The 24,636-nt window shown below is 41.5% G+C and overlaps 1 protein-coding gene across 2 annotated transcripts in view; it reads right to left on the bottom strand.

The window, feature by feature from the left end:
* Nucleotides 1-403: 403 nt before the first annotated feature.
* PRKCZ (protein kinase C zeta) overlaps nt 404-24,636 on the bottom strand; it is a 42,846-nt gene continuing 18,613 nt past the window's right edge. For both annotated transcript variants that reach the window (XM_054175735.1, XM_054175736.1), the window contains 14 exons: nt 20,498-20,583; nt 17,938-18,069; nt 16,706-16,787; nt 15,985-16,037; nt 13,989-14,177; nt 13,483-13,580; nt 11,577-11,663; nt 10,461-10,596; nt 9,626-9,713; nt 9,142-9,261; nt 8,511-8,590; nt 7,879-7,968; nt 3,195-3,310; nt 404-2,491 (listed from right to left, as the gene is read on the bottom strand). In XM_054175735.1, the coding sequence (XP_054031710.1) occupies nt 2,404-2,491; nt 3,195-3,310; nt 7,879-7,968; nt 8,511-8,590; nt 9,142-9,261; nt 9,626-9,713; nt 10,461-10,596; nt 11,577-11,663; nt 13,483-13,580; nt 13,989-14,177; nt 15,985-16,037; nt 16,706-16,787; nt 17,938-18,069; nt 20,498-20,583 (1,445 nt within the window). In that variant the 3' untranslated portion in view covers nt 404-2,403. The remainder of the gene's footprint in view (nt 2,492-3,194; nt 3,311-7,878; nt 7,969-8,510; nt 8,591-9,141; nt 9,262-9,625; nt 9,714-10,460; nt 10,597-11,576; nt 11,664-13,482; nt 13,581-13,988; nt 14,178-15,984; nt 16,038-16,705; nt 16,788-17,937; nt 18,070-20,497; nt 20,584-24,636) is intronic.

Genomic DNA, 24,636 nt, shown 5'->3' with positions numbered 1-24,636 from the left:
AAAAAATTTCCCCTTCATCATGAACAGAACATTATTCAAACACTTGCACATGAGCAACCAAACTTGTATCCAGCAAACTATTTGGCAACACAGCAACATTGTAAATGCCTGTAAGGTTTTAAATGAAATCAAGTAGTCTTCACCGTGTTTGTTCAGCAAATGTGTCTTGCTGTTCTTCCTTCCCTCCCTCCCAAAGTGTTCTGAAACCTAGGAAAAAAGGTTAAAGGAAAAGAAAAAAAAAGCCCCAACCCATATTTCTTATATGTCCATTTTGAAGTCCTATGCCCTGGCCTGTCAAAGGACAGCTTAATCTGTCAGGTTTCCATTCATGAGCTGCCTGCAGTCACTCTGATAACTAATTGATTACTTTTAGTACTGGGGGGGGGGTGTGTGTGTGGAAAAAAATTACTCTGGGTAAATAAAGCATTTGCCAGGGAGAAGGGGGGAAAAGGAGCTATTAAAAAAAAAAGTCAGATTACATTTAAAAGATAAAGGTTTCTTTTAGTAGATAATAAAGTATCTAAAGTCCAGGCATTTGAGGCAAGTACTTCTTACTGCTTAAATTATTGAGTGCTGATTAAAACACATTTTGCTTCGTATGAAAAGCTACAGTCCAACAGAGAGAAACCCACAACATAAATCTGCATGGGATTAAAACAACTAAACCACCACAGCTCTGCCTAATTGTGGCTAACGAGGGGATACAAAATGTGGATTGTTAATCAGTGATTACTTGAAGGTTTTAAACAATGTTTTGGCAGTCTGGTCCTAGCACCTCATGACTTGGATGTGAATCCGAAAGATGTTCAGCACCTAATGCAATGCTGTACCCTGAGAAAACCATATGTTAATGTAAAGAAAGTCAAAGTGTTGCAATTTCTCCTGCAGTTACACCAAATCAGGTGAGATGTCATGGCACAGGGTTTCTCTTTTTTTCCTCTTTACTAGGTAATTTCCCCCAGTATCTCTACAGCCTACATGATGTAGTTAACCCAAAATCTAGCACAAAGAAACACTGCCTCTGCCAGGCAGGGAGATCTCGACAGCATCTGACATTGCAGATAGCAATGTGCTCTTACTAATCCTCTAATGTAGCAAGGTGAGCTTGTCCAAGCTGAAAACTGACCTTTTTGCTGTACTATACCCTTTGCCTGCCCCTAACACCCTCCCATCCCAGCTTCCACGAGAAGGGATTTGGTCATTATCTTTTGCTTTAGCCGATTTCGGCGGTATTCATTTTTCCTCCACTACAAGATTTACTACTTGGGTGGAAATCATTTCACCCAAACATCCCATTCTCTTGAGTAGAATTAGTAATACAGACTGAGCAACTGTAAGCAGACAGTTTATCAGAAGTAGGAGGTGTGCTTTATCAGGACAGTGGAGCTGCTATGATGGTTATTCTAGACTGACTATTTAAACTTTAAGGCTCTGCTTGGTTATGCTTTTGCTCTATTTCTGAATATTTGCACTGTTGATAAAAATACTTCTCAAAAAACTAATTACAACACAACATCACTGTAGGTGTAGGCACTGCTTCAGTATCCTCAGAAATCCTTGGTGTGCAAATTTAGGTTGGTTGGTTTTGTTTTTCTTCTTCAATCTACACATTTTGGTAAATTTGGAGCGTTACGAGCTTCTGAAACCCATCCTGTAAATTCTAGTTCAGAATTAATATTGCTGAGTCACTCTGCATTTCAAAGTCTATCAAGATGCAAATGAACAGTAGGCTGCAGCTGGGAACTGGATGTTTCATGGGTAAATGGTTACTTAATATTAACAAGCAGAACTTACCAGCTTTAAGAGCGTTCCAAATATGCAATAAATTCTTCAATGCAGTTTATCCATTTAGGCACTTAAATCTTGTACCCAAATCTATGTTTTGATTGCTAATAAAACACAACTCCTGTTAAATACATCTGAGACGTTTAGACAGGTACCACTCGTGAAAAAAGGCATCAAAAGTAAGCTTCACCACCACCGTAATACATTTTATTCTTCAGGATGTTACACTGAAATATTCTCCAATGGGGAGCTCATTGCATCCAATGTCTGGCGAAGGAGTGTGGAGCTCCAGAGGTTTGCAGGCTCTCCTTTTGCAGGGGATGCAATGGGCAATTTTAATCCTTCATGAAACAGGCACAGAATGCAAAATCCTTCATTACTGAAGCCAGTTGTGTCAGTGCCCAGAAGTTAAGAATCACTAAGTGGCAGAAGACACCCACCAAAATCCTTATCCTCTTCTTTGATTTTCAGCAGCAATTTGTTTTTGTTTGTTTGTTTGTTTTTTTAATCATTGGTCTCCATCCAAAATCTTACAGTCCCCAGCCTGGCATGCATATACTGTAGGTAAGGATAAATTTAAAGGTCATTCACACTGTCCCCAAGGAAGATGTCACTCCTTCATACTGTTTCTTCTGTTGACAGCAACAATGGATTAATATATTCAAATCCTTCGAACTCTGACTGATCTATTCGCTTGATTATATCCCTGAAAAACAAGGGAAAGCAAGGATTTAGTGCAACCAACTGCAGCTGGCTGGCTTGCTGTGCCTTTTCTCCCCACAACAACAAAATACCTTGCAGAAATGGCTGGTCACTTCCAGTTTTGAACGTTCAGACTTCAATAAACCCTCACAACCCTCTACTATTATTCTTAATGAGTCTGGGCAAGCCAAGTCTCTCATCTACCTACCAAAACTACACCCTGTCTTCTTCTGTGCTATCTTGTACTGAAGGAACTTCTTCCTTTGTGCACAGCAATTACAGCCTTCAGGTTCTTTTGTTAAAGCAAACTCTGTCTTCCTGCAAGATTTTTCCATAGCACATTCAAATCATAGCTTCCTGTAAGGTTTTCCTGCTAGCTCAAGTTTATTTGGAGCCAGGGAGCTGTGCTTCAGTTAGTTCTCCTTAGTACAGAAGTGCAAGCTGCCCTGATCAGGAGTCCAACTTCCATCTCTTCTTTCAATGCCAGGCAAGTGCTCCACAGCACATCAGGGCTGCTTTCTGGACCTTCAGTGGAATACCAGGCAGCCTCTGACACACAGGGAGCACAGGAAGTTACGAAGGATATGTAGCAAACAAACAATTTCAAGTTTACTTTAACCTATGTTCTAATGCCAAGTAGGGAGTCTCTTGGTCATTTCCAAGTAATTACCAAGCTCCATGTATTGGGGGAAAAAGGCAACACATACTCATCATCTGGGGTCAGCTGCACAGGTTCACTGGTGAACTGTGTATCGAAGTTATCCAAGCCATAGTCGTCTGTGATCTGAGGCTGAAATGGAGGGCTGGCTTGCTTCTTTTCCAGCTGAGAACAAAACAGAATGGGGAAAATGAAAACACTGAATGTTTACAAAATGCCCACAGACCACCAGCACAGCTGGGCTCTGGAGTACCTGCACACAGAAGTCACTCCAGGCGAGTTTAATACTGGTGGGAGATACAAGCACGCTAAACACAAGCGGACGCTAGGGCTTGGCCTGGCAGATTGTGACACTAAATAGTGTTTGTTCATCCTGCTTATCCTAGTGCTGTATTTTCAGAACTAATCCCTAAAACTGTATCAATTTCTGATAATCTTTGACCTTTGTGATCACAAAAAAAGCTGTTTTCCAGGTCTCTTACCCCATATATTAAGAAATGTTGTCTCTATATGCATACAAAGAGCATCCTCCAGAAGCTTTCCATTCAGGCCCAGATGCTTTCCCAATAACCCATTTCTCCCTTTTGTAAGCTCTAAACTTGCCTCTTATAAAGGCAGCCTCTTGGATTAGGTCAAATCACAACAACCAGGCTTATTTGTTCATGTCGGCTCCAGCACAGAACAGAAACCTCGGCAACATTTCCCTCCCAATCAATGGCTAGCCACAGGGGTAAAGCAAGCATTAACAGCAAGCAGTGCTCATCAGCCATCTCCTGCCACAGGAACTGGGAACTCATTTATCCCCCTCATCAGGGATAGTCAGTCATCTGTAGGAGAAACACTGCAGGCTAGGAGCATTTGGAACCATTTTTACTTTCTTGTGAAGCTTCTGGTGTTGGCTTTGCCAGAGACAGGCATCAGCCTGAGCATTACTCTGATCTGCTAAGCCCTACATGGTCCATACAGCTCGGGGGAGCCTTGATGGCCACTGGAGGTCATCATTCCTCTAGAGAAACATCAGAAAAATCTTTCAAACCGTTGTTTACTATCTGCTCCTGCAAAAGCAAAGACCAACCTTCTGTTAAGGACTGTGAAGCTGCCAGCAAGGTAGGATCCCCTCTAAACAAACAGGAGCCACAGTCTGCACTCTTCCTGCTTGCTCTTCTGCCAATTAAAGCTACAGCAGCTCACCAGCCGTGCTGCAGCTAAGTTTGCCTTCTGAGGCTCAGGCAATTTACCACTGTTTAGATTTCCATGCACTTTCTCCACTGCTTCCAGCAATCTACCAGCAACTTCTGAGCCAAAAGTCTGACACACTCAAGGACCCACCAGTACAGAACACATCTCTTGTGGATACACACCTTCATTCCCTCTCCTTTTTGTTTAAAACATGAGTGAGTTTCCAGCACAGCCTGGGGTTAAGCCTTCCCATGTGGACATGTCTCACCAACTTCCAGTATTGACTTTGCTTTAGGGACAGTAACAACATTCCTGCAGTGGGAAATTTAATGTATTGACACATTTAGCCTTCTTTGGTCTCAGTAAGACCAGAGCTCCACGAGTGACACAGAATAGTCTGTTCAGACTACAGGGAATTCAGTAACATGAGGGTCATCTGCTATCACTGACAGCTAACAAGTTCCCCATCCAGATCATTTGATATTCTGCCTTCTGAGCTGAGAGAGGCAATGTACCTATTTGCAATTCAGATGCCACACTGTTTCAATAAAGCTTCCATTATGCTTTCTCCTTTCAAAGTGTCTGGCTATGTTGCTACAAACCAGAGTGATTAATCTGCCCCAGCATGCTGTTATGTAGGATATGTGCCTAAGGAGCAAGAATACTCTTCAAGGAACCCAGCCCTTTAATCTACAGGGAGGTGACAGGGATTTTCCTGGATAAATGTCAGGAAAAGCTGAACCCCTGTACTCCCTCCTCCTTATTTAGGCTTTTTTTCCCCCCTATAGATCCAGCTTGTAGTCCAGCTTCCTTTCAAGAAATGGTTTCTGCTTCAGGCTGAACACATTTGGACCTTGTGTGAAAGCATTTCCAGGACAGAGTGAGGCAGCAAAGCTGTGAGTTTTCATTGCAGACATAAGAGAGCTGCTGACAAGAAGATAGAGCAATTTCATTCCTTTCTGCAGAGGACAGAACCAGCTTATTTTCCTATCATTACCTAAGGCAGTACTATCACAGGCAAGATTGTCCCATTTGTATGATTTAACAGTCGTGAAAAGACATTCAGTAAAGTCTACACAAGACATACAGCTTGCAGAGACTTCTTTTTAAGCCACAATTAAATTAAAAATAGCTCCAAAGCCTTGGAGACAAAAATCTGCCCAACTTGTAGTAGCACAGATGCCAACATTCTAATTTTAAAGATCATATTCAGTTTAAAAAAACCTAAAAATAGCTACAATCTCCATAGTCTAACCTGAAACAAGAGGTAAGCATAATGCAAATGAGAAGCAGTTACCAAAAGGATTACTTTTATGACCAACATGGGTAGGAAACCCGGGTGTAGGGCCAGGGAGGGCATCATCTCCTTGTGCTTGGCACAGACAACAGAAAGGAGATCAGTCAGAAAACTGCTGCATTCCAGGGTTGAGGCAAGAGTGTGATCAGTACAGGTGGAGATGGGAGGAAATTAGGAGCTCACTGGGAAGTGAATCCCCATCCATCAACATCCCTTCAGTTATCAGGTCGAGCAGGCACCATGAAGTCAAAGTTGTAAGGAGGACAACGTTAAATCCTCCCAAACAAGAATGGCAGCAAGAAAGAAACAGCAAAATGAATAGTTAAAAACGGCAGCAGGGTGGTAAGATTGTCATTGTGAGTCAGTCCTAGCTGTGCATTAACATTTCAACAGCAAGGCATTCAACTGGCTGTTAAACATCAGACTGCCTCTTTTATCTTACACTCAGCAAAGCATAAAAGCACTCTTAAAGAAACCATAGGGTGAACCTGCAGCCTTCACTTGAGAAAATCAGTGGAAAATATGTTGGTACAGCTCCTTACTGCTCCTGCGCTCAGCTAACAGCTTTATAGGGCTTTTTCCCTGCATATAATGACTAAATACCATAAAAACAGGCACCAGGATAAGAATAAGCTTTATGAACTGGGGGGAACAAAAAATAAAGTCAAATTAAAAAAAAAAGGCTGTCTTGGTACTTCCCTGCATGCTGCTCAGCCACCCTATACAGTGAGTAATCAAAAATGTTCTTGGCTGTGCCACACAGCTCAGATGACTAACACCAGGACAAAAATGTTTCTGCTATAATGTTCACTTCACCATTATTTCCTCCTCCAATTAACTCCACAGTTTTTAGTCAACATTAGACTCCTGGTTCCTTGTGCTTCAACTTGAAAAGACTTGGAAAAGCTTCTAAGTAAAAAAATCTTTTCTACTCATTGCCTGCATTTCAAAGAACATCCTAATAACTGACAAAGCATGCAAAGGATTTGTTCATGAATACATTTCCCAACGCTCTTAACAGGAACTTAGCTTAAAATGCATCAGACATTTTAGATCCTCCTGAGTAGTACTATCCTAACCGCACCACAAAGCAGCAACACAACCACCTAACACAACCATTAAGCACAGAATGGCTTAGATGGGAAGGAACCTCAGAGATCATCTACTCCAGCCTCCCTGCCACAAGCATGGACACCTCTCAACCTGACTCAGCTGCTCAAGGCCTCATCCAACTTGAACAACCCCAGGGAGGAGGCATCCACAGCTCCCCTGAGCAACCTATTCCAGAGTCTCACCACCCTCATACTGAAGAGCTACTTAAGCTCCAGTCCAACCCTGATCTCCCTCACCTCAAACCATTCCCTCTCCTGTCTCTGGACACCCTCATGAAAAGTCATTTAAAATAACCACACTGCTTTCAAACCACATCCTTATAAAGGACCTGATCCTGCTCACACCTACTCATGACACTAAACCCTGTCACCTACCTGAGTAATCCTGACTTAAAGAAAATTATGTAATTTTTAAATTCAGCCTTTTTAACTGCCAGTGGATTACAAATGCTTCATTAATCTGAAGCCCCTCCTCTCCCACAGTCGGATCTGGAATGGTTTCATGACACCTTACCTCTCTGCTGGCTGTGTCAGGATTACTCACTAACCTTGCCAAGGCAGAAAGGTTTCTAATCAACCAGAGAAATGAAGGGCTGGAACAGGCTGTCTCTGCTATTCCACCCTTCCTCCTTCAGTGGAGCTTGAAACATTTACTGACAGGACTATAAGAAATAACCCCCACCCCCACCCCCCCCCCAGAACAGTAAGGCCCTGAATTCTGACACTGCCAATCTGTGCAGCCCTCCACACTACAACTGCAGGCACCCTGCATGTATGCTGGGTACATTCTACAGCAGCAGAACCCAGCTCGTGGGCTGGCAGAACCTACAAATAGAAGCTGAGGGCTAAACGGTGCCACCCACGCTTCCCTTGGGGTTTTAAAAACTCAGCATCTCATTTTAAACATGATACCCACAAAGTTGTAACCATTCCTGGGAGCCTGGAAGCGAGCCAGACTTTGGGTCAGGAAATAAAGCTTGTTTCCATTATGGTCACGAAAGCAAAAAGCCCTTCCCTTCATCACCTGGAGAAGGCACAAATGCTTCTGCATGTCACCGGGTTTGATGGGGCTGCTCCACAGGCACACAATTAATGAACTCAAAAGGATCTGTTGAGCACAGAGAGAGAGGAGAAAGTGTTCTTACCAGGTCCCAGTCTATGCTGCGGAAAAACGTGTGAGACTTGATATCAGAGAATCCTGTCTGTGGCTGACAACCAAGCCTTTCTTTGGGGTCCTGTAGGAAACACAAACTCCTGTCACACACTGAGCCCCTTGCAGTCCCCCTTTCTCAAAGCCCCCTTCCATGACTCCAGCACTCCCTGCTGCCAAGATAAACACTTCATGGCTCCCATGCTCTTAATTAGAATTTGTTTGAGATCTCATTTTGAAATTGTATTTCACCACTTCTCCAAGTTAAAATAATAATGATTGATTTAGTCATGGCTAATCCATGGCCTTCTCTTCTCCATGACAAATGATAATGGTTTCATGGCTTTCCATCAGCTTAGTGAAATGGGCAATAAACATCACAGAAAAGATTTTACTAACAAACCTACAGAGTTTTTTCACCTAGGTGCAGGCTTTTAGATCAACTCTGTGCTATGGAATTCCCTCAGCAAATTAGGAGCTAAGAGGTGGGGGTTTTTAATATACAAGATACCAAGGTTTTATAGATTTTGTTAACAGTAAGCAGATTAACTTCTTAACTGTATTGCTTTCAACAGGAAGCTCTGACTTCCAGATCTTAGATGCTAAAAATAAGGAAATGTTACTTACCTTGTTTAAAAATCCTTTCAACACATGGGAAGCCTTGACAGAAAGAAACCTTGGGATCCGGATTGGCTTCTCCAGAATAACTGTCAGAGGTTTAGAAACAGGTTTAAAATCAGCAATATTGGTTCTTGTTTCATGACACTGGCCATGATCTCAATACAGACACTGTATGATGCAAGTATGTTACCACTGGCAAATGGGATGATAAGGAGAGTACAGTAATAATAAGGCAATTACATTAATTCCATCAGAAGTGAAAACCCAACAAAATGAGAAGTTACATGGAGCAAAACTAGAGGCTGATCTATTTCTGTCAAAAAAGATCCTCCTGTCCTCTCATGTAGCACTCAGTCTTTAAATTCAGCCTGTAGACCTCCTAACACAGATCTCCTCCACACACTTTGTCTGGCATTTCTGAACTGTGGACATCTTAAAGAAATATTTTATTATCTTAAGACTTCCTAACTCCAAACCATTTGATCTGAGTCCAACAAATAAATTCTTGGGATGAAGAACTGGAAATATTTGGGCCCCTTGGAAAACAAAAAGCCAACTGTCCCACCAGAACTCCTTATTTTCATTATTTCTCCCCCAAGAATGACAAAAAAAGAAGTAAACATCCAAATGACTGTACCTTGGAAGAGGTAATCTTCAGTGTTCATGTCTGGATTGTCAGTAATAATATCAAATGGAGACCTTCCTGCCATCATCTCAAACATCAGCACCCCGAGAGCCCACCAGTCCACACTGAACCCTGTAAATATTGGCAGAGCAGATTTTCAGCCAGGACTCCTTGAACTGAGCTGTTAGCTCTCCTGATTGGAGTCTGAAATTCTCTGGAGCCACAGCCATCACAACTGACACTGTCAGGGTGCTCTGCATTGGGCTTACACACAACCTGCAGCAGAGTTTGCAGGAGCCTGCCTGACAGCAATGTCTCAGGGAGAACTCAAGGCATTTAAGCTGAAAAATTCTCAGATTTATTTTCTTGAAAGTTGAACATTTTAGCATCTTGTAGCTAAATGACAGATCCAATCCACTGATCATCTGATCAGCTCCCCAATAAGAACACTGCTTTGTGATTGATTACAACTACAAATTGTTTAGTCACAGCTTACCATATTCTTCCCCCCTGAGGATCTCTGGTGCAATATAATTTGGCGTCCCACAGAAAGTGCTTGTAGTGTCACCAGGGCCCAAACCTTCCTACAGGCATAAATCAGTTCATAAATTAAAAGCTGACCTCCTTTTCTGGGCAATTCCTTTAATTAGACTTATAAAGCCAAGCCACTTAGGGGGTCTAAAGACCTTCCTTCCAAAAAAAGGTGAAATAAATACTCAGTGCTCAAAGCTGGCTTAGGACTTCACAGCAAATTCCTTAATGAAAGCCAAGACAAAACATTTGTAACATTTCCCTCACTATTTACAAATGCATTTTAAAAACTTCAGATCAAACCCAATTTGGAAGTCCTTTTGAAGCACACTGGGGGAAAACCTCCTCTTTTTAGGAGTGAATTTGATGGTGGGGAAACATTCCAGCATTCTTAGAAACTGGTGCAATTTCTGTTCTAAGGAGGGAATGAGACAGGCTGTCCTCATTATGTCACCAAAGCATGCCTTTAACATGTTCTGAATACTAGCATTTATGTAGGTTATTTATTTACTCACTCCTTGCACTTTTAAAATGAACACAATCCCAGTTCCACTGTCCCCAGAATGCCCCACAGCACTTGAAATGCACAGAGGAAAACATTACAAGCATGGTTCTAGTCTTCAACAGGCATTTTCCACAAGGAAGTTCCTATTCCACTCCCAAATCCTGGGCTCAGTAACACCAATGCTAAGGATGAATTGTCTGCTTTCTCTTAACACGACTGGATGCAGTGTTTGGCATCACAGCCAGAGAGATGTGCTGCTGAGTAACTGATAAAAAAAAGGAGAAAGAAATCCTACCTTACACATGCCATAATCTGTTAACTTGATGTGACCCTCTGCATCTAAGAGAACATTGTCTAGTTTTAAATCTCTGTAGATGATGCCTCTTTCATGAAGGAAGTTGAGAGCAATACAAATTTCAGCAGCATAAAACCTGAAATTAGAAAGGAGAGAATTCATGTTAGCACTAAGGCTGCAAAGAAGGTGGGGCAACTAAAAACCTCTCTTCTTAAAATGTCACTTCACAGTCAGCTCTTATTCTGTCAACAGACATTTCTTCATAAGGACACTGATTCCTCACATTATAAAGCCATTCCTTAAATAGAGGAAATAATTGGTTTCTACTATGAAAATATTCATTCTCTATCCTCACAATTTTCTCTGCAAATCCCAAGTACGACACAGGAGCTCTTTACTTTCAGCTTATTAAAGGCTCCAGTGAAACTCTGTAGTGCAAAGCCATGCAAACCAGAGTTTTCATCTTCTCCTACCAAGACTTTATTAATTCAAGCTAAGACCAGAATAAGTAGCAAAATGACACTTTCCATCAACAGATCAAAGAAGCATTACCTGAAAACGAAGCAATACACAACAATAAATAGGAATAACTGTTACTACTCATCAAAAGCTTGCTCTCTTTTAAAACAATATATATCCTTCAAAATACTAACATAGAATGGCTTAGGCTGGAAGGGACCTCAGAGATCATCTAGTCAAACTGCCCTGCCATGGGCAGAGACACGTTCCACCAGAGCAGGCTGCCCAAGGCCCCATAAAACCTGGCCTCGAACACCCCAAGGGAGGAGACATCCACAACCTCCCTGGGCAACCTATTCCAGCATCTCACCACTCTCATACTGAATGACTTCTTTCCCAGATCCAGTCTAACCCTGCTCTCCCTCAGCTTCAAACCATTCCCCCTTGGCCTGTCTCTGGACACCCTCTGCAGCCTTCCTGTGGGATCCCTTCAGGTATTGGCAGCATTTCTTCCCAGGGCAGCACAGCCTGCACTTCGAATCAACCTTTCATTCTCTTTGCTGGTCATATTCTTCCAAGGAATGAAGTCTGAAAGCATTTCATACAGCATTACAGCTTCACAAGACAAGAAATCCACTCTAGGTGTTAGTGAAATACCTTGCATGTTCTTCTGGAAGTTTCCTTTGCCGTTGCATATGAAACATGAGGTCTCCCCCATTGACATACTCTATGACAAGAAACAATCTGAAAGTACAGAGTACAATTACTAGACTCCAAGGAAACTCTACACACAAAAACCCACAACCCACAATAACCTTTTCCTATCTTGAATGAGGCTTCTAAATTTATTACAGGCACAGAAACTGCTTAAGAGAAAAAAGAGAAAACTTATTGAATCCATGCTATGTAGGATCACATCCTGTATTTAATTGCCAGGCTAAGTGTGAAGAGAAGCAGCTGCATGCAACAGGCTACTATTTGGTAGGAAACCTGCAGAACACAGAAGCCAAGAGCATTTGCCTAATGGGAGGCACTGCCTTGGTGACAATTTTCCTATCCTCTTATTCATAACCTGCCATTTGAAGCTCCTTGTGTCAAGTCATGTTCAAGCACTCACACACAAACCATTCTCCTCTTACAACTTGGGTTTTTTTGGGCCAGGTAACACAATGTGATGGTGATGAATTTACACCTGGAATCAGTTTAGCATTTCCCTGTGCTGTAAGGAGGGCAGAACTGTGATTTTTAGAACACTGCAGCTGTAAGTAAATTGTGCATTCCTCACCCCGCCACAGAAATGGCTGAAGTTATAAACAAAACCTCTGGTTTCACTGTAAGGAGAAGCCAGGCTGCAGAAACAGAACTCCCAGAGACAAGCAGAATGCAGAAAGTTTTGGCTATGTTCAGCAGTTTGTTTTCTATTTCTGCTCCTCAACTATGTCAGCATTACTACCAAAAAGTGGCATGCAGAGGATCTTTCTGCTGCTGACCTCAGCTTTTCTGCGTGTTTCAATATTAATAAGCAGCCTCATTCCCAACACTTCACCCTGCCCAACCAATTGAATTTTAATATTAGATGTTAAATATTACTAAGCTTTTGGTGAGAAGGTTTGTGAATGTTGGTTTAACTTAAATGACCTTTCACTACAGTTTGTTGAAGCTCTAAATATTTTACATCTTCCTAAACTTTTTTCCCCCTGGCCACAAGACAAATTTCTTTTGGTGCAGTCCTCAGTCAGTCTCCTCCAGAGATCATTCTTTCTCCTTGCTTCAAAATATTCCCTAGTCCATGTATCTCAGAACAGTCCTTACACAGCTTCTTTACTTCCTTTATCTTAGCTGTGTTTGCCCTGCCAGGAAAATGTTATTTGCTGTGACTATAACCACTAAGGGGTTGAAAGTGAGGGGGCTGAAGACATGGCACAGTCTGTGGCTAAGTGTGTTAAGAATTGGTAATACCTATTGTCATCAGCAAGTGATTATTCTTAAGGATAAATGACTAACTCCACTAAAACTCTCTTAAAACTGTTTGCACTCTACACTGCAGGCTATTCAAATAAGCCAGCGTGAGTGACTTCGCTTCTGGTTATGAAACATATGGCACCAGGCATTACCAAAGTGAACTGTAAAGAGATGCCTGTGAAAACAGTCCCCAGCAAAGCACACAACCCCCTTTCACACACTCAAAGCCTGCTGAAGAACTGAACTGCAGCTTGTTCCTCCTCAGTAGAATCTGACATTATAAACTCTCTCACAAAGCTCTGTGTTACCCCACTACCATCCCTCCTGTTCCTGAAGTCACACAGCCTGTGCCCAGATACAGTTCTGTTCCTCCTCTTGCTCATTCAGATCTGGAATCAGACAGCTCAGCCTTCTTCTCCACACCACAGTGGCTAAGCTACCCCTCTAAAATTGGCTTTGCTGCAGTAGCAAGTTCCTGCCACTAACGCCTCTTCCCAAGAGCTGCTGCCCGTGTGCTGGCAGCGGTGATGTTTGCTTTGTGAGCAGCAATTAGCACAACCATCAAGGTTTTCAAAACAAAAGAGGGTCAGATCTTTCTTACCGACTTGTTGTTTGAAAGCACGAATGTAAACCAACTAGGAACGGGTTACTGGATGCTTGTTCAAACACGTGTTTCTCTGTCTGTACCCAATCAATATCCTGAAAGAGAGTAATTGAGTAATCACAACTCCTGCTAGACAACCACTGGGGGTATTACCAGAAAAGAAATTATGAACATCTACGCTCCCTTACATGTGCTGTGGTTGGTACATTTGCTCTTCAGAATGACTAACCCCCTAAAATCTGGAGGAAGTTATAGAACATTTTAATTCAGTTATGTATCTTCAGATGTTTCTAAGCCATTTAAAAAGGTCTGCACAAAATTTAAGCCATGAAAAACCAATCTGCAGTATTTGATGCACTACTTCTACTGCCTCCTAGAAATAAATTCCAGAATCTTGGAGAAATGATCCTAAGGCTGAAGCAACTCATGTCAGTAAACACAGTGTGAACCTCCAGGTTTCAAAAGGTTCAGACAAAGAGAATATTGTGAACACAGCCTTTTACCTCATCATCATGGACCAATTCTTTCTTCACCACTTTCATAGCATAGATTTGGTCATTCTTTTTTAACCGAACTAAAAGAACTTTGGCATAACTTCCACGTCCAATAACTCTGATCAAATCAAAGTCCTGTAGTCCAAGCCCCTGAGAAATCTTAATTCCATCCATTCCATCAATGACTGGTTTGATATCCTGTACAGAAAGAAGCAGATTTTCATAGCAGGTTACCACTAAAGCAAAGAGGTCTTTAGCCACCGGACAGAACTTGCCGAGTGTGCGCGCCACCGGCACACAGACCTGAGTGTCTTGAGAAATGAGGGTTCAGTCAAATGTTTGACCTGCAGGTCATGCAGAATTATCCTCTGCAGTAGGAACAGCTTTGATATTCTGACAGATACTGTAGGACATGTTAATAAAGGCAACCTCAAAAAGAAGACTGATAAGGAAATTATTTGCTAATGACTATACCTGTCCTGGCTTTTCCTCTGCACTAAGCTCACTACAGCTTTAATGAAAACCAAGACCTCTGATAGGTGTCTGGGAACACACTGAAGCAGATGCCAGCTTCTCAAACCTGAGAATTTGCATGAGATATTCCACTGAGAAGAATGCTATTCAAAAATTCATTATTTAAAAACCCCCACACATTTTATCTTGATTGTTTGCTGGAATCAGATGTAATCAAGTGAAGATCAAGCAGCTGAACTAGCCCAATGCAGCACATAACTTGACATTTCCTGGTTTACCAGTACCTACAATGCTTTGACATACTTGTGTGGCCTATTTTTATCTGACCTCATACTACTGTACTCACAGACAGCTCAGCATTCTGCTGAACTATGGAAAGCATTTATATAAAGAATCTTGATCTAGGATTGACTGCTATTAGAAGAGCTTAAAGAATCTAGTCAACAAAGCTCCTCCAATGACACTTCCTCTCTTGTAGAACACCTTCAATTATTTTAGCAAAGCTCAAAAGCAAGGTGGGAAAAATCAGAGCAGCGTGCTTCAGGACAGCTGAGCAAACAGCACCCATCAAAACTGAAACACAGACAGTATTTACCTGAGCAGAAGGCAGCATTTCTAGATAGTAATTAACATTCTCTGACACAGCTTAAATTTACACCCTTCCCTCTCTGAATTTGATATAAACTGTAAAGATGTGACTGAAAATATGGCAGCCACTCACCCAAGAGCAAGAACTACTCAAGTATGAAATAATGGCAGTGACAAGCATTGTAGTGGAAGTAGAGAGAGAAAAGGTGCAGGCTTATTATAAGTGGGCTATCAAACCACCTGCTACTGCTCTGCAGAGTGCATCCTATTTATTTTAAATATGCCAGAAGCATTTTAAAAAGAACTATCTTGAAGCCCTTTAGAATTGAAGTGTAGTGGAATTTTTCAAACTGCTTTAAGGGAATAGCATTCTTGGTATGCAGAGACTGTGTCATCTACAAAGGAGCTCAAAGACTTGAAGTGTATGCTATTCTACTTTCATTTCCACAGCAGCTCTCTATAAATTATTAGGTATTATTTATGTGAAACAGCTCAGAGAGCTGGGTAGTTAATGTATTATCAGACTGAACCATAATGGTAGCCTATAGAGGCAAGCCTGAGGGCGATAAAGGATGCACATCCATTAGAGAGTAGGCAAGACAATGTCAAAGCCACCATTTGTTGCAAGGACCAATAAAGTCAAACCCTTTGCTAAATCACTGTTGTTCCAACACAAATGGAGAGGAGAAAAAGCAAAAAAGTCTCTCACATTGATTGGGATAACAAAAGCTGCATGCAGAAGAAAAGCTCAACAACAGTGCTTAAAAAATAATTAGCAACTCACAGAATGAAAAGCCAGGCTCCCTTTTTTTTTTTTTCCACAGCAGAATAAATAAATCAGAGACTGTTCACAGAATCACAGGCCAAATCATTAGCTATTTCACAAAGGCTGTGTGACTAACAGTGTGCAAATGGGACCTGCAAAAACCCTTTTAAAACGTACCTCAGAGTCATCTTTAATGGTGTCGTGCTTCCGGTTTGAAGGAATGTAGGAAACTGGAAAAGAAACCAACCAAGTGGGGTGGTTAAGGCCTTCACTAGAGACAATCTAACACTGCATAAACAGAAAGATCATTTAGTAGCTTAGGGTCAGCACTTTGCTTGAAGTGCCACGGGACACTTGATCGAATTTTTCCTCCTTATTCCTGCAATCCCCACAGCAGATCTTAAGGGCACTGCAGACTCAACCAACCCTGAGACAGTAAGAAGTTCATGAATGAACCTTTGAGATTGTAATAGTGTCTGACAAAGGCCAGAGTCATGTTGGAGAATGGGTTTGATAAATGGGCCCTTCAAATCAGACAGGTTACACCATCAGCAATAATCCAGAAAGAGTTCTTCAAATGAGACAAAATTAAAGAAATGCTTGAAGTCTGAGGGTGCACTTTTATTAGCATCAGAGTTTGGATCTCAAGTGCAGGGGTTTTAAGAAGTAAATCTATTGCTGCAAACTGCCCTGTGCTTTACTTCTCATTCTAGAATGGTTTGAGAGAGTAGGATGGAACCAAACCAGATCGTATGCTTACTGTAACTGAGCTCCTGAGGAGCATTTAAGCCCATGGGACTAAAGGAAATCCAAAGTAAACTTGACAGAAACCAGAGAGGTAGAGTGAAAACTGAGCCTCCAAATGGGGCAAGACATGAGGGCAAATTGAAGTACTCACTTCCATCAGTTTCTTCTGAAGGGAGGTCAACTTCATCATTTTTATCATCTAACTGAGGTTCCTGGGAAGGCATGACCGAATCCTTGCAAAACACACAAGTTACACAGGTAAAAACCACTGGTTTATGCAGGCCCTCTGAAGTGAGTCTTGCCATACAGCAACCACACCATGAGAACGTTCCATGTGTACCTTCCAGAATGAAAACTGGATTTTGTAGGTAGTTCTGAATAGTGACACTTTGCAATGCACTAGAGAACCAGCCTACTGCCATGTCAACCATTCTCTGCCACTACAGCAGATGTTCAGCTCTCTTTTAAAAGTAAGATTAGTGTATTTTATTGCAAAGTTCAAACTCCAATTCTATTTAAGACTCAGGAGTCTGTTTCACATGGAAGCAGAACAAAGTAAACACTTGAGCATGATGTTACACTCTCAATTTAGAGCACTGGCGTATTCCTTTCCTGTTTAAAAAACATGAATTGTTCCTCATTATGCAGGGGCACTGCATAAATTGGTGGAGATCACAGCACCAAGTAGTTGGAGGGTATGTTTGGACCCTGGTCTCATTCACAACTCCTGATGAGACTATTCCAGTAGGTATAGCAACATGCATAAATGAATTGGCAAAGAATCTAGTAATGCCAAGGCAAGTCACATGAAATTCCAATAGAGACAAATACTGGCTTAGGTTTTAAGTTAAAAAACCCACAACACAACAACCAGTGAGACACTGGTTATGGTCTGTGAGAAGTATGGCAAAGGGCCCAAATTCAGGGACACAGATGAATGCTGAAAGCCTAGGAAAGACATGAGCATTACCACTGGAAAATATGAGGGAAATGGAGAGGAAACTGGGATGGCAAGGACACGAAAGCAACAAGCCTTTTGGCAAGCAGTAGTGCAAAAACCACACAAGTCCTTGGCTCTTAAAAGGACTCCATAGGCTAAGAGAAGCAAACACCAAGATTGTCAATGGCAGCTCCTATCTACATGTAAAATACAGTATGTCTACTGGAGGAGTCACCTAAATCTCATCACAAGTTTAGTTTTCTGACTGTCTCTGCTGCTCAGTCCACAACCTCCACAGGCATTTCAGGAACTGAAACCCAGATACCACCCAGTGTTAGAAATCTGTGACCTCAGACAGCATTTAATTACTTAGGATTCACATCCACAAACAGCAACACAGGAGACAGGGAAACATCTTAGCTTCACACAGAATGCAAACTTACCATATGCCTCTTGCAGGTCAGTGGAACAAGGATATGACAACGTTTATGGACCAACAGCTTGCAGTTGATACACTTGTAGCCTTGCCTTCCGAGACCCCATATCCTTTCACTGCACTGGCCACAATACGCTCTCTGAAAGCCACAAAGTGCATTAGCAATTCCATTACCTGTTCCTTTCTGTAGGTGAGCAGGTACCTAGCAGCAAGAACCCATCCTAGTTACCTCCTAATAGATGTTCCATAATATTGCTTGGGAGTACCCAGGCTCTCCCTAATAACTGAAGGCAACATTTCACAGGTAGAACTCTGCTAAATGCAGTCCTGTTTTAATGAATGTGAAGAAAGCAACTACCTGAAGCATATGGCACACGTTACAGCCTGTCACTAGCAAATCATTCTTAGACAATGAGCATATTCTGAATGTCAGCTTCTGACACAGGTCACCCAAAACTGACAGGAATTTGTACTACACAGTTAAACATTACAAGTACCCAAACTGCTTTGGAGAACAGTGGCAGCAAATGTTACCAAAGACAAATTCAGTTGTGAAGAATGTTCTGTATCTACACCTGTATAACAGAACATCAGTAGAAACTCTGCATAACTAAACCTCTTATCTCTCAAGTCTGATGCAAAACCTCTGCTGGTTGCACTATTTGACATCAAAACTACCAGGCTTTTTTAATACATGTCAACAAAATGGCATCTGAAGACATGAAACCAAAATGAGAACAACTACAGGAGCCAGACATTCTACTGCTGACTTTAACAGGACGAGGCTTTAAATACTTTTTTCCAGTGTCTGTGTGCTGTGGTCATTTTATCCACTTCACCCAGAGTGCCAAGCAGCAATGTGAGATTCTTACATGCCAAGTAGTCACCTAGTCTGGGTTAGCCCTCTCCACAGAGCCCAGAACCTACCCCTTATTGCCTATCTGCAAATAGTCTGTTACAGGAATTACTGGAGAATAAGACATTGCCTGTCACTGTGAGCTGCACAGCCAGTCCTGCACTCACTCCCCTTTCCAGGCTTCCACAGAACTCTGCAACTGTCCCAAAGCCACAAAACAGTGAAAGTCTGTTCCTCCCTAACTGCAAGTTAGAGTGTGGTTATTCAGATCCTCAGACTAATGAATCACACATGGTGTCCTGCCCAAAAAAAAATCCTGCTGCTGCTAGAAATCCTGACTAGTAGTATTAGAAAAAAAATCAAAATCAAAAACAAATTTAGAAAGAAATAATGACCAAAGAATGGATCATTTAAAACCAAAACCATTTTCTGTGGTGGTTCTTCTCAGTTGCAGAAAACTCATTATGCTGTTCAACAAGATGAAAGTTTCACCACCTGCATGTGTTAACTCACATGAATTACCTGAAAAAGTTTTGAATATGTTATTTTGAAAATGGAATTCATTTATAAAAATGATGCTCCAGTCTTAAAAACTCAGCATTAAAAGCTGACATCTAATAGTAATTTATTCATGTCAATCTCCATTCCCAGCTCGTGTCAACTTCATCATTACCTTCAGCTGGCTATGGTTTGTGTTCTAGCTTCATAGCATTTCATTCTATACAGAGTTATAGGCAAAAAACCCCTCTTGTTTAGGGCTGCTGACAAGTGGGCATGCTAATGAGGCTTCAAAATCTCTCTAGATTCACTATTTGCCTGATTTCATTAAAACATCGTTATCTGTAGCATGGATTATTCATGAGGCAGGCACACATTCACCAAGCTTCAAAGAAGTGTTCAACTCTGTAATGAGCACAAAAGTGAACTTTTTTCACAACTAAGTACAAAATGGAGTGGAATACCATATGATAGAGATGCATGCTATCACTCAGATGACTTATTTTGATACTGAGGGGCTTTTGCTTCCTCCAGTCCAGTTTTGGGGTGAGGAGCATTAGAAGGGAAAAAAAGAAAGTATCATTTCAGTTTAAAAGAATGCTACTGCTGAACCACATTTAATATTAGCTCTCCTGACTGTACTGGTTTGGGCTGGGATTCACTTCTTAGGCATAATGGGATAAGTGAAGGAGGTGTCTTAGCCTTAAAGCTACATTCACTTGCTTGTGTGGATTAAGTCAGATTCTCAGTGCAGTTGTATTTTAGCTCAATGAGCCAGTATTCTTTTTTCTTCTTAATCAGATTCAAAACATTTAAAGCTAACATCAAGAGCTCTAATCCTTAAGAATTACAAAGAGTACTGAAGGTAAAAGGCTGTGCTACAAGCAATGAAAAAAACACATATAGAGAGGAGAGAAGCTGCACTGAGTGTGCACCAGTTTAAATAGTCCCTAAACCATTTTTTTCCCTAGAGACTTTACAAGTCAGTCATTCCCACCAATCACATATTGCTAACTCCACCCCAGATGCAAGGATTTCCAAGTTTTTTCTGATTGTTATGACCCAAATAACACTGCACAGACTGAGAAGTCACATGAGCAAGCATCTTGCTTCTCCTTTCTTTTCCACACTCAAATACAGAAAAAGCAGAGGCTGAGAAAACAATGACCACAGAACAGTCCCAAACCCCAACGTTTCCTGCAACAGTACTCACTCTGTTAAAACGTTTGGCTTGAAACAAATGCCCATTCACTCGGTACAGCTTCCTCCATCTTCTGGCTCCACGGCGGTAGATTGATTCTGAGAAAGAAATTAAAAAGGTGTAAGGAAGCAGCATGGCAGCCCAGCACCAGCAGACACACTTGGGTTAAGCAAGTTGTGGCTGCAAACAATCTTGCTCTTCTAAAGATCAACGCACAGCTGAAATCCCTGCCGGGTGCTGGATGTTTTTTTTCCAGGCAGCCGTAAGTGACAGCTTCTGCAGGATGTGCTTTCACCACTGCCTCTCCCTTTTCTCTATCCCTGTCTCTTTTCCCTCACATGATCGTAATCTTGTTACAGTTTCCTGGCTGCTTGCTGTTCAGGCTCAGGTGAGAGGGACAGATAACTGTTAAAGACACAGCTTCCCGTGGTCAAGTTACGACGCCAATCGCACCACGGCACCTTCCTATGCAAACACCAAGGCTGGTTGGTGCCAGTAATGCTCTAGCTGTGCAATAGTAAAGATGTTGCAAATCCTGAGACTCCATTAGTTGGCCTTATTTTTATCTAGCCATTAAACATTAGCAAATACTTTTTCTGTAAGGGAAACAGTTCAAGTGCAGGTCTGCAATTATTTCTAATGTTTTCTAAAGGTAACAAGAAGAAACCATTGAAGCTGCTCAAGCCAGACTTTCCTGGGAGCACACACAGCAGCACCTAGCATGTACTGCCACTGTGAGTATCTACTGCCACTGTGAGCATCCACTCACATCACCTTTATTCTCACTTTTCACATAAGTGCCATTTCTGTATGGCTGCTAAACACAGAATCTGGTATTGAACACTAAGCACTGAAAAATGCATTGTGCCACACCAGTCCCATCCACAGCTGCACCCAGCAGTGATGGTGACACAGAGCAGGGGGGGACAAGCAGAAGATTCAGCAGTGATGTTAATGCTGACAACGTACTTGTGCTATCAAGAAGCCAAACAATTTTCCAAAGGTTAAATTTAGCAAGGTTTTCATTGCTGAATAATTAGCTCTGATTATACCTATTGGGAGATTCAAATTTAGGAGTCCTTGAAGCATACTGTAATATTTAAAGCTAACAAGTCTAGATTAGAGAGAGACAAGTCTGACACATCCCCTTCAACATTTCCAGGAAAAGTATTCTGCAGTGTTTCTATAGGCCTAGTAACATCCTCTTGCTGGAAAAGGATATGTGCAAGACTAGAAGAACTCCTCTGTCAGTATCACTATTTTACAGCTATCTCCCATAACATCAGGAGTAAGATTTCCCCAACACAAAGTTTTAACCATGTCTTCAAATTTATCCTACTTGTACCAGCCAAGTTAACACAGTTGGCAGCTGGAAGACTGCAAGCCATGAAGTGGCAAAGATACTAGAAGAGAGATGTGAAACTTGTGTTTGACTCAAAAAGCTCCTCAGAGGCTGGTGAACAGAAACTCTAAAGCAAGCAAACAAACAAACAAAATCCCCATTTTTCCTAAGTGATAAGAAAACTTAAACAGCAAAACTATTGCAAAGTTTTTGCCTCAAACACAGTAATTGGTGAAAAGCTTTTTCACTATTTGCAGGACCATTTTCACCAAGACAAAAAACAACTTCACAAGCTTACTATTTTTTTTTCCTTCAAAACAGCTAATTGATTCATTAGACAAAGCACCATATGGAAGCAACCTAACACATCTGTGTTCTGAATATTAGCTTATCACTGACATGAGGAATATTAAGTGAATGATAAGTTAAGGAGCAGCTTGTGATGATGAAGTCTGCAAATAAAGGAGCAAGTCACTTAGGTAATTAATGATAAATATTAAATTGAAGACAAGGTTTTATATCAGGTACTTGAGGCAACAGTCTAACAGAAAACTAACTTAATATAGCTTTCAAAAGTAGGAATCCTGACAACTTACTGCTCTGACTGCCACTGACTTAAGTGCAAAGTCTAAGGCAAATCGACTCCAAATCCCCATCTCAAAGAGGAAGGCTAAGGGTGTCCTGGGCTGTGTTAAGAGCAGTATTGCCAGCAGCTCAAGGGAGGTGACCCTTCCCCTCTACTGAGCACTAGTGAAGCCACATCTGGAGCACTGTGTCCAGGTCTGGGCTCCCCAGTTCAAGAAAGGCATGGTGCTATTGGAGAGACTCCAGACAAGGGCCATCAAGACAATTAAGGGGTTGAAGCACCTCTCATAGAAGGAAAGGCTGAGAGACTGGGGTCTGGTTAGTTCAGAAAAAGGAGAGAAGCCATCTCAATGTACACAAATATCTGAAGGGAAGGGATAACTCAAGAGTCAGACAGCTTTCAGTGGTGCTGAATGACAGGACAAGAGGCAACAGGCACAAACTGAAACAGAGAAGGTTGCATCTAAACATCAGGAAACCCTTCAGAGTGAGGATGACCGAGCACCAGGATAGGCTGCTCAGAGAAGTGCAGAGATACTCAAAAGACATCTGGAGAAGATCCTCAGGAAAGCCTACAGAACTGGGCTAACATGTGCATTATTCAGTGTATCTAGCAATGCAGGCAAGGAACACATCCTCCCTACAAATCCACTTAAGGACAATGGCAGATTGTTAAAAGAAGTTTGGGGGTTTATTAGTATTTCGAAGGATTATCAACTTCAAAAACCCCTAGAGCTATACTAGATCAAAGAAACCATCTTGAACAACAAACAGATTCTTGAAATGGCAGCAAGTATGGATCTTGAAACAAGAAACAGTTCATTGTCAGTCTTCTGTGTGAAATGTGAACAAAGCTGTACTCTCCGCATGCATTTCACCCCTACTCCTCATATGGGAAAAGGATGCTTTTGAGCCCAACCCAATGTTATGGAGCATGTTTCTAGAACACTTTAGAATAAAGCAAAGAAGGGATTCTGTGATTCTTGATAACCAAGAACTAAAGCAGGTTTTTACAGGCATGACTGATCCCAGCCATTTAGGAAAGAATGCCATCACAGAAGCATGAGTACTTAATTAGTGTGATTAATGAAAAGGGCCACTTTTTAATTTATTTCACAGTACACATCAGTTCACTTGTTGGACTTTGAGTTAGCTGCTGGGAGGCTGAAGGAGAGATAATACCCCTAATTAAACAAAGTAATCTTTCCTCTGATGGATATTAAAGACAAGCCTTTAATATCCCCTGATGGATATTAAAGACAAGCAAAAAGAATTTATGAATATTCATTTTGTACATGAACAAGTTCAGAGGAAAACTCAACAGATACTTTAAGCTGCTAACAAGGGGAACTAATTTTTTATTAGGGAACATAAATATATATTCTAAGCACAATCAATGTACTCAACTTTATCTACTTCCAAGACTGGAAAACTGAAGGATAAAAGAGACTGTTTTTCAAGTTAGGATTACAAGGGAAATAAAAATCCTCAAACTGAATGCCTAAACCAAAATTAACCAGCTGTGCCTATGTAAAAAGCAGTGTGAAACAACCGACTGTTGCTGTTGTGCAATTCTCCCCTCTGTTGTCAAGCTGTGCAACTACATCACTAACAGCAATGCACAATGAACCCTGCAAATATGCTTGATACCAGTTTAGGGTTAGGGATAGATCTTTCTTCTTTTTTTGTCTTTTAAAAAAATGCTGCAGGAAAAAACCTAAGGAGAAAATTAAATACACAAGAAAATTGTGGCTCTAAAAAGGAGTTTGTCTATTGTTCAGTGTTCATTGCAAATTACCTCATCTACAGATGCTACTCGCTCGAGTCAGTAGCGACCTCCTCAGAGCTTAGCAGAAAGGAAGCCTGTCTCTGAGAATGCAGCTTGGTAAAGCAGGGAGGAATAGAAGGTAGTACCTTTTTTTTTTTCAAATGACAATGTATTTTCCCAGAGCTGGAGAAGAGAAACAGTTTAGAAGACAGGTCCAACGTGCACCAAGCCCAGAAGACTGTTTGTCCTTCTGCAAGTCCAGAAATGTTTGTACCTCCCTGAACATGTAAGAGAATTCATCAGTTGCCTGGAAAATGTGGTTTACAGCAAGCAACAGCAGGAAGATGGCCACCAAAAGAAACTGTTTCCTCTGCACTGGGATTTACAAATGCAATTCCAAAGGCGACCTTTATGTGATCAAACGATAATGAAATCTTCTACCATACTAAGCACAGA

The sequence above is a fragment of the Dryobates pubescens genome, chromosome 33, assembly GCF_014839835.1.
Source record: "Dryobates pubescens isolate bDryPub1 chromosome 33, bDryPub1.pri, whole genome shotgun sequence".
Classification (NCBI taxonomy): domain Eukaryota; kingdom Metazoa; phylum Chordata; class Aves; order Piciformes; family Picidae; genus Dryobates; species Dryobates pubescens.
Note: the sequence above shows the minus strand (reverse complement) of the source record. Positions and strands in the feature narration are given on the sequence as shown.